The sequence below is a fragment of the Desarmillaria tabescens genome (genome assembly GCF_030435595.1).
Source record: "Desarmillaria tabescens strain CCBAS 213 chromosome Unknown EV420scaffold_21, whole genome shotgun sequence".
Taxonomy (NCBI): domain Eukaryota; kingdom Fungi; phylum Basidiomycota; class Agaricomycetes; order Agaricales; family Physalacriaceae; genus Desarmillaria; species Desarmillaria tabescens.
The window spans coordinates 654,870-671,832 of NW_026848320.1; the positions used below are offsets into that span (position 1 = coordinate 654,870).

At 46.2% G+C, this 16,963-nt stretch overlaps 4 protein-coding genes across 4 annotated transcripts; all 4 read right to left on the reverse strand.

Annotated features, from left to right (window-relative positions):
* Positions 1-4,469: 4,469 nt before the first annotated feature.
* EV420DRAFT_1629870 (uncharacterized protein) lies at positions 4,470-5,741 on the reverse strand. Its single transcript, XM_060476102.1, has 3 exons — positions 5,078-5,741; positions 4,835-5,025; positions 4,470-4,782 (listed from the first exon to the last, which is right to left on the reverse strand). The coding sequence occupies exons 1-3, from the start codon at positions 5,478-5,480 to the stop codon at positions 4,543-4,545; spliced, it is 834 nt and encodes a 277-aa protein (XP_060329908.1). The 5' UTR covers positions 5,481-5,741; the 3' UTR covers positions 4,470-4,542.
* Positions 5,742-6,550: 809 nt separating this feature from the next.
* Positions 6,551-7,335, reverse strand: EV420DRAFT_1480657 (uncharacterized protein; the record flags this gene model as incomplete). The annotated part of the gene is made up of 2 exons (XM_060469693.1): positions 6,551-7,006; positions 7,282-7,335. The coding sequence occupies 2 exons, from the start codon at positions 7,333-7,335 to the stop codon at positions 6,551-6,553; spliced, it is 510 nt and encodes a 169-aa protein (XP_060329909.1).
* Positions 7,336-7,844: 509 nt separating this feature from the next.
* On the reverse strand, positions 7,845-8,235 carry EV420DRAFT_1549233 (uncharacterized protein; the record flags this gene model as incomplete). Its single annotated transcript, XM_060473414.1, is given in 4 exon segments — positions 7,845-7,887; positions 7,907-8,001; positions 8,056-8,135; positions 8,208-8,235. Coding segments are annotated over 4 exon segments (246 nt in total), but the record flags the coding sequence as incomplete, so codon positions are not given.
* A 338-nt stretch (positions 8,236-8,573) lies between these two features.
* Positions 8,574-11,085, reverse strand: EV420DRAFT_503902 (heterotrimeric GTP-binding alpha subunit). The gene is made up of 17 exons (XM_060482405.1): positions 11,031-11,085; positions 10,598-10,962; positions 10,522-10,541; positions 10,449-10,464; positions 10,322-10,403; positions 9,888-10,274; positions 9,788-9,840; positions 9,673-9,738; positions 9,554-9,609; positions 9,473-9,503; positions 9,338-9,411; positions 9,207-9,287; positions 9,058-9,154; positions 8,972-9,000; positions 8,861-8,914; positions 8,778-8,811; positions 8,574-8,722 (listed from the first exon to the last, which is right to left on the reverse strand). Exons 2-17 carry the CDS (start codon positions 10,917-10,919, stop codon positions 8,673-8,675), a joined length of 1,452 nt encoding a protein of 483 aa, XP_060329911.1. The 5' UTR covers positions 10,920-10,962; positions 11,031-11,085; the 3' UTR covers positions 8,574-8,672.
* Positions 11,086-16,963: the final 5,878 nt, after the last annotated feature.

Here is a 16,963-nt window from a genome sequence, read left to right on the forward strand (position 1 = left end):
CCGGAAATTATAATTTTGTTCTCACTGACTCGGAGCTCAATCTTCACGAGCTCGCAATATGCCGACCATAGAGCATCTGAATCTCTGATTAACTGGACAATGTCGAAATATATTCCAGTTCTCAAACGGAATAAACGGTATGCACACCTTTACTTTGGAGCATTGAGGATAGCCAGCTACTGAGTAACTTCAAATCTGATTTCATCATGTCAAACGTAATGGGAAATAGGTAAAGCGGATGAATAAGAAGCTGAAGGAATGCGGTCCACCACGGCAATGGAGGGAATACTAACCACCGAAATAATGTCGGCCCGCCACTGAACCACTTCATCCCGCTCCGGACCTGCCACCCAGACCTTATTCAAATGTGTATGGTAATAACTGGTGCCGATGTGTATATCTCCGTAGCAAATCGCTTAACTTGTGGGAGGGAACGCAAACTTGCGCACTTACAAGTAACTTGGGAACGGATAACGGACGACTTGTGCCCCTCTGATTTTTTGCACGCCATTACGCCCATACATCGATAAATTTTCGTAAGGGTGATGTACTTCTACAAGGTTTAACGAATTCATTACGTAGGTGTCCCTGAGGTTTCTCACCGGTAACGCATGTGCTATGCCCTTACAATAGCATAGTTTGCATCACATTGATTTACGACAATTTGACCCTAGACTGATGTTAGAACCATGGGCCATTCTCAAAGGAAGTGAGTGGCAAAAATAGTTTACATCTGTGGCAAACGCGACATGTGGACTATCTACGAAATCTACAGCCTTATATACTACTAGACCTACCAGGGAAATAAGTAAGGACGTAAGTAAATTCATACAAGAACCCGAACGGTGACTGATTGTCAGGGTCATGAGAAGCGCAAAATCTCACAACTGATGGATAAAGTACCTTCAGAATCTCCGACTGATGCGCTTACGGAATCATCGCCCTTATCCCCTGCCGCACGACATGATAAGCGCCTAAACCATTCAATATTGTGGATGTGCTGGTAAAACGTGTTTAAGGAGACATTGATAGCGAAATTGGCGTATCTGCCCTGCCCGAGTAACCATTTTCTGGGCTGAGGTTGATGTAATCAATTAGTAAAGGAGTACTATAAGTAAGCACAAAGTATTTTTGCTCAAATACGCTCCCATCGGCCGGATATAACCCGCAAAACGATCTGACTCATATATTGCTGCCGTTCTATATCTCCGTTGGCAAGGCGAAGGGGCGATTTGTATTTAGGAGCTTGAAGTTGGTTGTCTTCTAGGGAAATACGGCCAGTCAGTGATCGATTTGTAGAAAGAGACGGAAACACCTATGCAATAGCAAATATTTCTCGCATTGTCTAGGCATCCGGTATTTGAAAAAGGGAAGTGTGGTATCTCTATTGAACGTATAGGTAAAGGGACATAGACGGAAACTGCTAGCGTTTCGGGGGCTTGTGTAGTGAAGAGATTCGAGAAGACGACATACTAGCTGAGAGAGGAAGAGGTCCAATACGTTCAAGAATAAGGACTCACGAATTATTCACTCGTTTGACCAGCGCATGGATTAATCTTGTATTTGAACGTTATCTCCGAGGGTCTTCGCAAGAAAGCAAGCCGTATAATCGAGCTCCGCGTCGCGCAGACAAGGTGATGCTTTGCAATGTTGACGTAGAAACGTTGACGAGGAGACCGTCATTTGTTCTTGAAACTGGCCCGTACTAGAGTCGTTTTTGAAGGGCGAGCGGGGGAAGCAATTGTAAATCTGATACCTGGAATAGGTAAGTTCTGCACGACACTGGAATGCCTTTATAGGAAAGAAACCCAGCGAATGGCTTTAGTGGCGTACTGAAGACTTTCGGATGGTGGTATCTTCAGGGGCTCGCTTGCATTCCTGTTCCTAATCTATGGTAGATGTCAACAAAGTGATGGCGCGGATGAGAGAAATTAGAAACTACAAGGTGACCGTTCCCAGTGGATGTAGCGTGGATGTAGCCCGTTAAGATCCGAGTATTTGAGCATAGAAACTCCAATATGTATGTATTGAAAGAGAAAAGAGGGTAGCTCACCCACGTCGTCGGGCGTAGGCTTATCATCACTCCAAATCTGCCATTGTTCGTGTCTATTAAAGGATGTAAAACCGTGTGGTACATTGTTACGGACGCAGAATAGACCCGGTGACTACGCTATAACGGACATTTTCAGCCAAGTATGATGAAAGGTTCTTTCTTAATGGGCTTCCGACATTTACTTGTCTTGATTGTTCTGGGGATCTCGAGCTTGGAAATAAGAAATATCACACGCTCCGCATAGAGAGCTACGGTCATCGAACTGTAAATACCGGACGACGAGTATACACCTTTGCCTTCCCAGGGAGGTAAGTTTGAATGTCGAGTACTACGGTCCTTTGGTTAAACGACGAAATGATCGGCAGCGACAGAAAGTGTACCTGATGTATTTCTCCACTCCGAGACAGTCGCCTATCGGTGCTAAGATGGTCATGCTGCTTCGTTACATGGATCTGAAGCGCTGATTCTGCACTGATCCGTGTTGACCGACGTGCCGGTATATGCCGAATCCGGCAAGGCTCAATTCGGTTGTTGGTGCTTGTTGATTCTAGTTGCCTTTGTCATCTCTTTCTCCGTCTACCATGACCCTCGTATCTAGCTTGGCCGTTCCACGATTCTCTTCTCCTCACCTGATTATTCTACCGCAATATCCAAGTTATCAATGTTAAATGAAGTCTTGGAGCTCTCAGCGCCATCGCCGAAAGCATTCGAAACTCCAACTCGTTCTGGCCGTTGATGCGAATGGCCACGCATCACTGAGGTTTCTGGATGTATTCTGGATATCTGATCTTGGGAAGCTTAGGACTGTATGGTGCGTTGAATCTGTCTACAACATACGCGCAACTAATCTTTGTGAAAAGGGAAATTCTATACCGACTACATCCATGATCTGTCATTTCGATTCTCGTTTAACAATCACTGCCTCGACTCTCAACGCTGCGACTCGGCGCAGCGAACGTGCCTACTGGTGCATCACCGGCATTGTGGAACATAATGGATATGATATGTCCATCGAGGAGAAACTCTAATTGCCGTTCCCCTATCATCTTCGTTCAAAACTCCACAAAGGTATTCGACATTCATCACTGCTGTTGTGTGCATTCTATAACGGCCAGTTTGACCAGCTCAGAGGTCTGCGACTGCGAGAAATATCGACACCGGAAGGAGCATGGCCCTGCAGTCGACTTCCCGAATCACGTCACTACGAGCTTCAGGAACCGTTCGAAGATCAGAACTTCTATGTGGCGTCAATAGATGAGGTGCGCACTCTGCCGTTCTCTATCGTGTATGGACTGAATTCTCTGCAGACTTTGGCGCGCCTGCAGCTGGAACGTGAGCCAGATTTCGTCCTAGTGTTACTAGGTGCAGGGACTCTGCTCGTTGGTGGGAACGACTCCGTGAACTCAGAGCGAGTATTGACACCTAGAGGTCATCATAGTCCTCGAGCATCATTCTTTTTTTCCAGATATGATTAGATCCTTCGGTATATTTCATGTACTTATCGACTAATCGATCGTGTTTATACCTTGTCACCTATCCGATGAGATCGATGACGATTACCACAGCAATGCACTCTGACTTTTAATCCGAGCAGCCTTCACTCTGTATGTCGCTCTCCTCCTACGCCTCGGCAAGTGCTTATATCCTTAGGCGAGATAGTTCGCTGACCATTTTCCTGCCTCAGACCGGCGGCTTGTATGAGAATTTCTTTGACGGGCCTCACGTTCAAGTATGTTTTGACTCTTTCACCTAGTAGGGATGGATAAGTACACAAACTTTCCGTCTCGTTTCAAGTCGTTCGACGTCGCCTCGAAAAGAAGTAGCCTGAATCTGCGCTTCGTCGAAAGTGGATATACGTTTGGTCATTCAAATAACGAACGATAGGCATTGAAACAAAATCTAAAATCTGGGAACAGATCGCACTCCTGATTTCGCACTTCCAGATCTCTATAACTATGTGGTCCTCGAAAAAAGGAGAATCTGGCACAGCGTCCTCGTTATCGCTCACGTTTACAGTCCAGAGATCGCACCTCCTCTTTGCTTAACGAAGCTACGTGCTCTCTGAAGGTCTTTCTTCCGGACACACAGTTGTGTTGAACGGAACAAGCTATGACCTCCTTTTCTTTCCAGGGAATGTGCAATGCTGCAGCCTCCGAAGAATCCATTTCCACGGAATGCGGTCCATGACAACTGTCTCTAGGACAATGCCGCGTACCTTTTGGTCTGCTAATCTGACAACATGCAGAACTCGAAGTTTGATGATTTTCCATGACGATACATGCTCGCGTGCCGTGTTCGACAGGGAAACGGACATATTGCTGTGATGGTAATTGAACGTTCATGTTTCTCCCAACGTTCTTTGATTAATCGTCGGGATTGTAGGTCTCCCACTGAGCGAGCGGAAAAGCATACTCTTCCGGTGATCATTTCACAATTGTACATTCCTATCTCCCTGAAATTACAGTCATTGAATACCACGACAGACCGCTCTAAAAGCTATCCTTGTTTGCCTCCACAAAGCTCCTCAACGTCCTCTTCCCAGCAACCTTTTTCGGATCAACGAATATCCTTTCCTCAACACCTTTAGCAATCTCGCCCTCCAAAGACGAGAGCATCGTGGCGTAATCTTCTGGAAGACCAAAAGAGAGATACTTCGTCTTCAGCTCCTCGACAGTAATACGTGTGTGAGTGATCTTTCGGCCAAGCACTTCTGTGAAGATCGCAGCAGCCTGGTTCGACAATCAGCTATGGGGAAATAAGCAACAAGATGAAAGGACGCACATCGTCGTAAGAGAGCAACTGAGGTCCCACAAGAACATGGTCCGTATTATGGCTTTTCTTGTCCGTCAACGCGCTAACAGCCAAATCCGCAATATCATCTGCAGATATAAACCCAATCTTCCCGTCCCCACACGCGCTCACAATCGTGTTCTGTCCCTTGATACTCCCAATGTGGAGCGTCAGGAAATTCTCTGAAAACTCAGACGTCAGTCCACCAGCTCTTCGTATGTGCTTGAAACGCACCATAAAACCACGAAGGACGAATGACGGCATAATCGACCTTGAGCGAGATCAGGTACTCATGTACCTTCCCCATCCCCAGGTAGCCGGCTTCGATCGTTGACGCACTGAGGAGGACGAAACGCTTGACGCCCTTCTGCACTGCTAGATCAATGAAAGGTTTCATCGGAGTGAAGACATCTAAGCTGGCTGCAGGCGAGATGAGGTAGATTCGGTCGATGTTCGGGTCGGCAGCGAAGACACCCTCGAAGGTTGAGGGGTCGTACCAGTCGAACTTGACGCCTTTGAAAGGTGCGGGGACGATGCCTTTGCGGGAGGTGAGGAGGACGGGCTGGTTTGCATCTTGGAGAAGACGAGCGATGCGGCTGCCTGTCTTTCCGGTTCCGCCTGTGAGAAGGATTGTCATGATGGCGATATTGAAGAATATGTAGGCGTCGTCTGCTTATAAAGCTCATAGCGGTGGATGTAATTTATCCGCGTAGCTAATCATTAGTATGTAAGTGCACCGTACATCTTACCGTGCCATTGGTCAGACGCTGACACACCCGTCGTCAAGCAAAGAGAGAAAACAAGCAGAAAGAAGGAGAAGGCCAAGACACGGCATGTGACGCGTAATCCCGGAAAGCCTAAAATAGGTCAGCTGGGAGTCTTGGTGAGAATGAGCACCATTCCCGCAAATATTACTAGGTAAGACGACTTTGAGCAGCTTCCAGTTGGTCGTTCGGCAAGTTGCCAATAACCGTACTGTCGTCGATTCCGTTTTCATTTACATCTCAAACTTCGATGTAGACCGGAAGGAACGTTATCTCCCAAATAAACAATCACACCGCCTCAATTGAATCACCATCAGCGATGCAGGAGCACTTTCCCAGCCACGATAGCAGTATAATATTCCTGATTAATTATTGCGCTAAGTAACTCGTTCGGGTCTCCGCTTATAATCATGACCACTTCTACACCTATATCTTTGACGGAGTCATGAACATCAAAACGGAAGAAGGCCACGGACTGGGCCTACCACCAAGCCTGCGCGTCACAATGACTCTTTTATTTCGTGGCGACTCCTTGAGGATCCCGTGATCCAGTTACTTCAAGGACGGGGAGAAAGACTGAGGCAGATGTAATTTACGAGGCGCAAGAGTACAAACGTCCGCATAGGCAGATTTAGGATGATTCAAAGGAGCTAACGCGTGCGTCTTCATCGACGAGACAATCCTCCCCATTAAATAAGAACTCGACATTCAGCCCTTTCTCCTTCATCCTGAACAGTTCGCAGGGCGTTGAACCTGAGACTACTGGAATAAGTAATCCCAGCCGGAAGTTCCATGATGGCTCGAATTTTAGTCTGAACGTTTCCAAACAATGATCACCATCCAATCTGGAGACGACCATTGCATGAAATTCTTCCGCACTCGCAAGCAGACCTCTTATCGCCCTGTGGCCCGGAGCATATTTGATGTGTAGTTCTGTTAGATGTTAGGCCACCCCTTGCTCAAAGGTCAACGCTCTGAGGATGTCCTTTACTAGTGATGTATTGATGAAGATGTCGAGTTTTTGGATGGCGGGGGATTGCGCAAGGATGGGAACAAGGAACGCCTCAACGGGGACGGGTATGGACAAGGTGATACTGATCAGATTCCACCGAGACCGACAAAGGAGATCAGTCAGACGGGAGTACTCGATGGCTTCAAAAGATCCTGGTCCAATATTGTAGTCATCGTCCACTAGAATACCGAAACGCTCGAGTGCTGGTAGAGTGACATAGTCAAAAGAGACTGGGATTTTGGTTATGCGATGTGTGTTCTCCACCGTAACGACAAACGAGAGTCTCTGGAGAGGGGCGTGGGATATATGGGTGTACACAGTTGGTTTGACAAAATCACGAGGAGGTGGAGCTGGCACTATGACGAATTCGGCTAGATGTTGCGCGCACTGTAGCATGCTATGGAGTGGGCACGGTGAATTCTGCGTTCGCGTTCGCGTGCGTGCGTTTGCGTTTAAACGCATGCGTTTGTCACGCTTGCGTTTGCGTGTGCGAACTCGACAAAGATGCGTTCGTGCGTAATAATGCTTTTATGTACTTTAGCTATCAAATAGGCGGAATGTAACAGTATAACGTACTCATAAAAGATCTCAGCACCGTAATTTGATGGGAACAAGGTCTCAGCCCGTAGAAGGACACTCTCCCCGGCTAAGTGTGAACCCACCTGATCACTCATGTGGATATTTCCCTCCAGAAGACACGCCTCGAGGGCTTCCATGGATATTGGACTATGTTAGAGGTATGAAAATAGTATGAGCAATATAAACAGATCGGAGGAAAGAGAACCAGTTCAAGGCGTCTCAGCTAAATCTTGGTAGGTTTCCGCAAATTATATTGAGATATATACAGCAGGAATCCATTGGAGAATCTCTCTTAAGCTTGGAGAATGTAGCCGAGCACATATGAAGTGCAACGGGAGAAGCCACCACAGTTCAACTCGAGTTCAACACAGCCTAACGCAAACGTGACACGCCGTCACAACCATCGTCACATTTGCGTTCTCGTTTGCGTTTTGTCTCGAACGCATGCGTTAGTTTGGGCAACGCGTGCGTTTATTACAATGACGCTCGCGTTCGATTTATTAACGCATGCGTGACTTATTTTTGAGTTTCGTAAGTGAGTTGCGTCGATTCGAGAGGTGCACACAAGTTGTTTGGTTTACCAAAAGTCCAAAAAATGCAAGGGTTCACAACTATTTCAACACGAAATGATACTGAAGTAGGAGGATTATGTTCTAAGACATATTACAACAAAATCAACGCCTTTATGGCTTTCCAAGATAGTCTCACACTGTTTCTAAGTCATAGAAAGCTGCCAATACATGTCCAGGAAATACATCAAAAGTAGGTAAGTGCGCCATGTAAATACACATGATAGTATTATTCTTGAAGGTACAGTAACTATTATCGGGTCACGCATGTGAACGCATCGAAGGAACGCAAACGCATCCGAGTTGAACGCATTCAAACGCAGTTGAACGCACGCACGCAAGGGTCGAACGCAGAATTCTCCTCGCCCCTATGGAGTTTAGCAGGGTCACATGAATATACATGAAACTTGCATAGCTCCGTCACGTTGATCAGCATACACGAATAGGGAATGAACCAAAGATGGGCTTCTTCAATAGGCGATGAAGAGAAGAGGTTATTCAACAGTGTGTGGTTGATCTCGGGCACATAGCCACCGACACGGAGTTTCGTCAATTGAACGGTTTGGGATGAAGCTAGAGATAACAGTTCAGACAGCTCTCTTACGGACAAGGTCAACTCCAACGTTGACCAGCGTTCCGAATGCACTATCAGGCCACTGATAGTATCCATTGTTTACCCAAGAGGGTACTCATGTATGGACAAACAGATAGGCATTTGTCGGGAGAGAGAGATGTATTATTTAAGGAACGCGGGGTAGTCAAAGATTTTCGCAAATGTTGATTCTTGTCCATAGAGAGGGGCATGAGCGCGAAATACTTAGATCAGATATCAAAGCGGTTAGGAGTTTGTAATTGATAGGTCGACTCCAGAAATATGGAATAATCCAGATACATGATAGATTACACTATATTAAATCACTTTTGGCAAGGTTTCTCCGGATAATACTGTCGTGCACTTGCGAAGGAGACGGTAAATAAAACGGCTTGATGAAGAAAAACAAAGCACACACCTGCGAGTACAACGGCCTTTGTGGCGCGTGTATCCTAAAATTAAGCATTAAAGGATTGTCTTTTTTAGAGGCGGACCACATACAATAGCAGACGTTTCGTAGGATATGAAGGGTCGAGGGTGCAATGACAGCTTTCTCTAAGACGAGGTATCCATTAGAAGAGTCGTTTCTCAGTGAATATATATACAACGTACGTGATAACTCTTAAATCTGTCTTTGAAATCTGCAGTATTATCCCGTATGAGCCTGACGGAGTAATATTCAGCGCCTAGGAGCTCACACTTTGTTACGTGAGGGACGTCATTTGGGTCGTTATAGCTTGTAACATATCGTTTAACTGAAACGCCCGATGCTAACGTCTTTGCAAGTATGTCTTTCTGCCAAGGCCGAATCAGCGATATAGGATTGCCGATATAATGATCTATCCACCTTATTGAGGAAAAGGATCAGTGTGCAATTCGCCAAAAGCTTATTCTCGCATATCGCCCGCCATAACTGCAAGCTATCTTCCTGTAACAACTGTAAGATCATTGTAAAGGAGTGTGATCGGGAGCACATACCAAACGATTGACTCGAGGATCCTCCTCCAGGGATAGATTAAAGGCCAATGGCGCTAAGAACAGAATTGCATCCACTAGCAAGACCAAATCAGTGTAACCCGCAAAATGCGGAGATAGTGCTATGTATATACATACCATCATCAAAGTATGGTATCCACGATGCACGCTGCAATTCCATTAAATTTCTCCCATACGCGAAAATGCAGAATCACCTACCGATGACCGACTGCCGCCGACATCCGCGATGAAGAACTCGGATCCTTTATCTGTCCCTATGGAGCGCCCTGTAGGTCATACCAATTTACATACACATAAAATGCAACCCCACTGCCTACCTGATTCAGCGACAAAATGATGCTCCTCGACACCAATAGTCCTGACTCTTGCTCGTACGATGTCCGCTGAAAACGCATTTAAATCAGTCCTCGTTGACTCAACCAAGATACTCACATTCCGTAGGAATGTAATCCTTCTTCGTCACCCTCGCTACATCATCTAGAAAACTACATAAATTAGGTCTCGGCCAAGATGCAGTGTCTCCGAGGCTTACAACCCTGAGGAATCCTGCAGGTGTATCCCACGCGAGTTTAAGACGTCCTGCACTGCAGGGTCGGTCCACAAAGTGAGGATATCGTTTGAGGAAGCTTCTAGGACCTGCGTTGGATCGTTCCTAATGAGAAGTTCTCGATTTCGAGGCTCGTCCAGAGAGGGTCGAGGAGGGTCTCCTCTTAGCGTCGATTTCCATCCACTGCCGGCTCGTACACAGATGTCTCGCGCATTAGGGTTCAGTGAGAGGATCTCGTTGAAAGCAGTTTCATATACGAGCAGAGGAGAGAGTCGTAGGTGAAGCCGGCGGTGTTCTTTTCCTAGGGAAGTCGAGGGCGTGTCTGCAGTGCTCCATTCACTTTGCAGTGCGTCGAGAATGATCTTCACAGAACTGTAAAGGGTAAGAACGAGTACTGAAGGAATGCATAATACACGTACTTGATGAGATTCAGCTGGACTATTCTCCTCCACACTCCACGCTCGTTTTGGAATTGAATGGGAGTGAAGGCAAGCTGAAAATCTGCGACTCGGTTAGCAAAAGAAGCGGAGTACGATATGAACATACTCTTCAACAACGTGCTCTTGTCCGGAGGAGACGTAAGAGCCAGTTCGACTGGACGAATTCACGAATAACCCACTTTTCCTGACTCGGCCTGACCTATAGCGAAATTATCGTGACATGGCTTTCATACCTACAACGTCAAAACAACGCACCCAACAGAAGCATCTTAATTGCACGTTTGCGTCTCTCCAGCGCCTTCTTCGTCTCCAACAGGTGCTCGTCAATCTGGCGTGACACCGTTTGCGCCTCCTGTAGTTGCTTTAATCGATTCACCCTTTCTTCTTCAGTTTCGTCCGGGGGCCCTGGAAGATTCGTCGGTCCAAAAAACGGGTTGCCCACTGCATCGAGAGAGACCCTGCCTCTCTTTGACATGATGGGAGGAAGAAAAAGAAATGCTTCCGATCGACAGGACGACATACGTAGTTGGGGCCTGAATACCAAATGGAACAAGTCGTCCCTGCATTCCTTCACCATACACCGGCCAATTACCCGCTTCAAGGCATATTCCGAAGCGCGCCTGCATATTTTAATTTCAAAAGAAGTGAATTCAAAAGTCTCCATGGAATGAACTTTAGAAGAACTCACACGTAATGTTATAACCACCGCCAGGACCGGGATTCTGCCATGGACGAACAGGCTCGCGCGACCTCATGGACATGCAGGATCCGTGGTGTTGTGAGGCATGCTATACCACGACAACACAGTCGAATATATTAGGATATTGAAACGCTGGGATGTATGTCGGCCGGAAGCCATGGTACAAGTCTCGCGATGACCTTGCCGACGTATCCGTTCATTTCAGTTTCGTCGAGGATTCTCCGTCGCCGTGAGGTACTTTCTCGGCCTGAAGAACAGTTCTATGGTCTGTTTGTTAGTGACAGGGTCATTAAGTACTAAGATGACATGCAGATAGCCCTTGGTTTGATGAGGTGCTGTTTGAGGTATCCTATATCGAGGGCTCGCTGCGTAGCCATAGTCGTACGTCAAGTAGGGTATGATTCGCGCCATCCAGCCAAAGATATGCGAGCATGTGTGCATCGTACATATGCTTTCTACAGCGTATCCCTGTCAATCGGTTAAGCGTGGCAAAAAAATACAAAACCCATCAGTTACCGTCGAAAGCACGTCCAAAGTCCATATACTTCCGAAGTTACTTCACAACAGGCTCCCAAATGAACTGCTGAAGAAATGAAAAGGCCGGAAAATGATCCGGAGATTCATCTGTGAAATGCCCTTCGAAACTCTTCAGGCAAAAGTACAAAGTACGAGGATTGCGGATGAATTCATTCAACAAGAGGGGGGAATTATTGATCGGGGACTTTCAGGAAGATAATACTCGCGTTGCATCACTAGGTGGAAGACATGGCCGTCGCGAAAACAAAGTGAAGACTTCAACGTGACACGTGCCCTCCACGTGGAACTCGATATTGATCCGCAAGGGGCCGTTTCGGCATCTGATGTCGAGTCGCATCTTTCCATTTTCCCTCGTTTTTCTCTCTGTGCTTCGTTTGTGCGGGACCATGTGCAGGCACTAATGTTTTTCGACCAAAAGGGACAACTCCTATACTTATTCTTCACAAACTTTGCAGTACTCGCCCAAACCGCAGGTTTTCCGGGCAAAAAATGTCAAGGCACACATGTATTGCACATGAACAGCAGTTGTGAGCACGCTATCATTCCTACTAGGTCCATATTTCTGATCTGAAAACAATGTCGATGAAGAACATCAGCAAGGCAACCAATATATCATCACCATCAGTCATATAATTGATGGCCAGGGCAGCGTCGCCTTCGACCCGGTACAATTTCTTCCTTCTCCTTGATGTCGTCTCTTCACCGGACCGGCGTACTATCCTTGCCTCTGAGGTCTGTAATGACTCTCATCTGTGACTGAGCTGTCCTAACGTGCCTATTTATCTAGTTATGAAGTATCAGAGCTGTCGCTTGGTGTCAACCCGAAGATACCTACTTATGGTGGGCCTCCAACAGCGCGGACGGCAGTTGTGCCTTGTCCGTATCCTGCTGACTTATCCGAGCAAGACATTTACCAAAAATATTACTGATCAATCCCTGACGTGTCATCGTAGCAACGGAGAGACCTTTATCACTACATCCGCGGGAGATGTACAGGTCATGCCCCCCTTGGTCCAAGGTGCGATTCAGTCTACCGAACCCCCATTGTGAGGATATCAATGACTTCCTGATGATTATCAACAGCTACGATACACCGTCAAGAGTCACTGAACGCGTCACGTATTCATTTCTCGGTCACCTCGAACCGTTTCATGCCGAGTTCATATATCACCAATAGACGATCTGATATCGCTTCCGCATAGCAATCAGATGCGAAGAATTCGAGAATGGCGAGCTAGTGGCGGAGTTCGAGTGAGTATCTTGTATTTTGGTGCTATTATAACTCACGCAAACGATAGAATGGGATACTCCAAGCACCCTGGGTCGGTTTACGTTCGATGTGCGGAGCATCTCATTAAGATGTCGTGAAAACATGCAAGCCGACGCATTTGCGTAGAAATATTAGCTGGAAAGATCGCCAGGTCCGAACCATTTCCATTTCGTCTTTCAGTAATTTACTGACCTTCATATAGTCGTTTTATTGTAGTGTACAACCTCATCTAGCATATTAATACCTCCAAAAATCTTATATGCGAATTTTACACCTCGTCGTGGCTGACAGCTGGCCCAGTTGGAATTAATGCCCGAAGGACAGGAATCGTTCGACGACATTCTGATTTCGGCGCTTATATTGGAACGGAAGAGGTTGATTCCGGATTCTGTGGATGGGGAATAGCTCGGACTGCGACGCAGTTTGGCCATATCTTAACCTATGTCTTCTCTGAGTATTTAGGCTTTGTCTGATTGAATCTCAAGCAGAATCGTTGGCCCTAATATAGCTCACATCATAACCTTCGTTACGCTTTCACGCTACTGACCCATCTCGCTTACATGACTCCTGATCTCAATCGCTGCTACATTTCATATTTTTGTTTTATCTCGTCGCCTCACAATCGACAGCAATCACCTTATTGCTGGCACTGAGTTCCTTCACTGGGCTGTGCCGGGGGGATGCGACGCGATATGCCAGTATGCATGTAGAGACTTATATCACGGTCTTTTTGGCCATAGCGCTTATCATCGTTTGAGTCTAGGTTTCAAGGTCGTAATTGTCTTTCTACTCTTGGGGGTTTGGGACCATCGAGAGCATTGGGATGAGGGAAGGGACTCTACGGCGCATAAACTCGTAGAAATTTCTCAATAGGAGGAACTTCATTCTCTGCGAGAAAGTAAGGCGGCATTTCAGAGACGATGAACATTCATTCTGAAGAACGGCCAAAGGGCTTTATAAGGCTTTTATATACATTTTAGCCAGACGGTGAATATAGAAGTAAAAAGCAAGGATATAGCAGTCTGTCAAGATCCCCAATCTTTTCAGATTGGCGAAAAGAGAAAAAATAATCGCAATCTGGCTGTGGTAAGTCGGCCACTAAGATTCGGGAGCGGTTGCACGGGTCCGGGTCGTCCTAGATCACGTGGACAATAGGGCAGTACTTCCGTCCTCCGTTTGTTCATGGCCAGACCGCGACTATTACTTGCGATTCCCTATTCTCTCTCTTAGACCCAGCGATATGGTCCCATTATAAATACCCTTCCGTGACATAGGCCGTGGTGCACATTTGTTGATATTTGTTGCCCTTGTGCTGCAACCGCTAGCTATCCCACATTCTGTTACCTGCCTAGCGGGGCGGTTCCAATGTTAGATTCGATATTCCGACCATCAGTCGCGGGCGCTTAACGTTACAATCATCTTTCAGTGTACCGCGTGGTCCTTTATACATTGTTTCTTCTCGTTAGCAGCTTCATTTAGGTACGACGGCATTTCCGAAGGATGTATTGGCTGGGAAACCTCACAATGTATGCTATCAAATTATTTCATCTTATGTCATTTAACTCCAAGTATTGACAACATTAGAGAAAGCCTTCAGGACCTCAAGGCTCTGAGCAAGGGGCGCAAAATGGCACTCTCAAATATTCCTGTTGCCTTGCTACAGAACACTAATGGGCCACCGCCTTTTGCGGCAGATTCGGTGAATCTAATTTAATTTCATGCCCTCCTGAGTCATCTGTTCAAATTCAAGTGGAGTTCGTTACAGTCATGAGTTTCTATTTTTTTCTCATATTTATGTTCGGTTTATTTTTACTTCAGTTCTCGTGGTCACCATGTCCTTCCCCGATTCTTTCCGAGATAAGGAGGAAACGATAGTAGTAGTAGTAGTAGTCGATAGAGGGGCCTACTAAGAGCCAACTCGTGAAGTTAGGGGCTAAATTTGTCATGATTTTTACGCAAAATGCACGTTATAGGCGGGCTTGTGAACGAAAATACTCCATTGATAAGATATAAACGTTCGTTCGGTACCGTAGTATAGTGGATTGGGTAGGTAATGCATGCGCAGTACGGACTCTGGTTAGTTTCCCTCTTAGGGACGGTGATCAGAATAGAAGCTCCTCCTCCACCACCAACTCTCTCACGGTGAGTCCGAGCCGCATACTTTCTGGAACGTGTTTGTCAGCACGCTCAGTTCACTGTCGTCGGCGTCCGCTCTCGCTTGCATAACTGTAGTCTTTTGATGTCAGAAACACGTTTACTGCTAACATTGTTTATATTATTGGAATTGGAAAGAATCGGGGACCTGGCGCTTGCGCCGCTACCGACATAACAGCCGTTGTATTCTCATACATGTATTACTGTTGTTCTTGAATGCGGGACCAGATGTCTTTACGTATTCTGGGACATGACGTTTTTCCTTGCTACGCGCCACAATGATTCCGACTGCTGTATCGTTGATGGGCTTCGATGCTACCTTCGTATCGTGTCTCTCTCGAACAGGCCCGCTCCGTGTCTAAAACGCATTCCGGTGCATCTACTGTTTTGCTTGTAACTTCACGTGGCAGCTTTCAGGCGCGTATCGCTCTAATGAAAGAGGAAAGCATCGATTTTGATGTCTGTTTGGGGCTGGATTGGTTAATGTCCCTCTCGGAGGGTGTGGATAGTTAGACCTGTGACCGGCCCGTACAATGAGTAACCGTCGATGTGAAGCCCGATGGTGGCAAGGTTATATGCTTCATTTCGGCTTGTCTTACAATTTCTTAGGTGCTGTACCCGATGTGTTCGAATCTCTTCAGATGGTGCACGCACTATTTTGTCCACCGGTATCATCGCGTTTTTTTATTAACTGCCTTACGCGTCAATTCTATACGAGCTTGTAGGGCATGGTGTTTTACACAAGACATCTTGCAGGCAGGAACATATGTTTTATGTAAGGTAGCGGGCTTTTCTACTTGCGGCCTTACTCGTTATATTTCCTTCCCATTACAGGAACGACTAAGATGGTGTATTTTTGTTTTTCTTATACACTGGCTTGATCACTCCATATGGAGATCCTCTACCAAGTTCAGCAGGGAATTCTCCTCACGATTCTGTAGTTACCTGAAGGTCAGTATGTCCATCAGTGAGAAATCACGGTTGGGAGGTAGTTATGTTGCCTGCCGTTGTACACATCTGACACCGGTACCTTACGTTGGCGAATAGACTTATCGATGAAGAGAGCCCTATTATTGGGCAGAGTTATGAGTTGAATCACATGAGTTGCTTTATAGTTGCATTTCTACTTCAGATGCAAATGACGTTCAGTCGGGTGTAAATGATAGAAAAAGATTGCATGACTCGGCCCAGGCCCCAGCAGCAAGCTCGTCTCCATCCACCTTATGCCCTTTTAAACTCACATGATTCTTTTGGGCATCTTCCTTGACCAGTCAATGAGGCCGCCATCTCAACGACGGTGAGCCTCGACGAAGTTAGGTTGGCAAGGGTTCACTTTCTCTTCTTACTCATTTTTATTATTGTTCCCCTTATAATTCAAATCTTATGCATGACCCTGGTCCGTGTGCATTATTTTATCCATTGACAACAGTTCACAACATATCTATATCGTCCGCAAGCAGCGTTGATCGATGACTGAAGTCCAGAGCAAGACGAAGATAGTTTGCTTTACATAACTCAAAGATCGAAATAGCTCTTCTTCAACCACTTACCTAACTTCAGTGTGACCATCAATCAAAGATGCCATTGTCCGCAATATTGCAAGTCCCCTCGCCCCTATCGCAGGACTCCCTTACAAAAATAACATAATCATCAATCTCAAGCGAGAATGCACTGTACAATACTCCGCGATTACTGAGGTGACTACCGTGCGGGACTCCCGGACATGTATCTGTGAGAGCTCGACATAATATTTGCCTATGTTAAATGGCTTTTAAGAACACATTTCTGGAAGAGAAAGTGTCAGAACTTTCACAAACGACGCTCATGCTCCTTCCGCCATTTCTATGTTGTTTCTATGATCTGTCTTTTGAATTTGAATACGAGATGATGACGGCAAGTAAAAAATATGAAAAAATATCGAGCTAAATTTGGGGCTAAACTATCATTGTACTTAAAATTG

Excerpts from the sequence above, each read along its gene's own strand:
- EV420DRAFT_1629870 (XM_060476102.1), bottom strand. The coding sequence starts at position 5,480 with ATGACAATCCTTCTCACAGGCGGAACCGGAAAGACAGGCAGCCGCATC. Across the intron at positions 5,026-5,077 it reads TCGTCCTTCGTGGTTTTATG|AGAATTTCCTGACGCTCCAC; the intron begins GTGCGTTTCAAG and ends CTGAGTTTTCAG. Across the intron at positions 4,783-4,834 it reads AGTTGCTCTCTTACGACGAT|GCTGCTGCGATCTTCACAGA; the intron begins GTGCGTCCTTTC and ends TTGTCGAACCAG.
- EV420DRAFT_503902 (XM_060482405.1), bottom strand. The coding sequence starts at position 10,919 with ATGGTGAAGGAATGCAGGGACGACTTGTTCCATTTGGTATTCAGGCCC. Across the intron at positions 9,504-9,553 it reads TCGGCGGCAGTCGGTCATCG|CGTGCATCGTGGATACCATA; the intron begins GTAGGTGATTCT and ends ATGGAATTGCAG. Across the intron at positions 9,288-9,337 it reads ATCCTCGAGTCAATCGTTTG|GAAGATAGCTTGCAGTTATG; the intron begins GTATGTGCTCCC and ends CAGTTGTTACAG.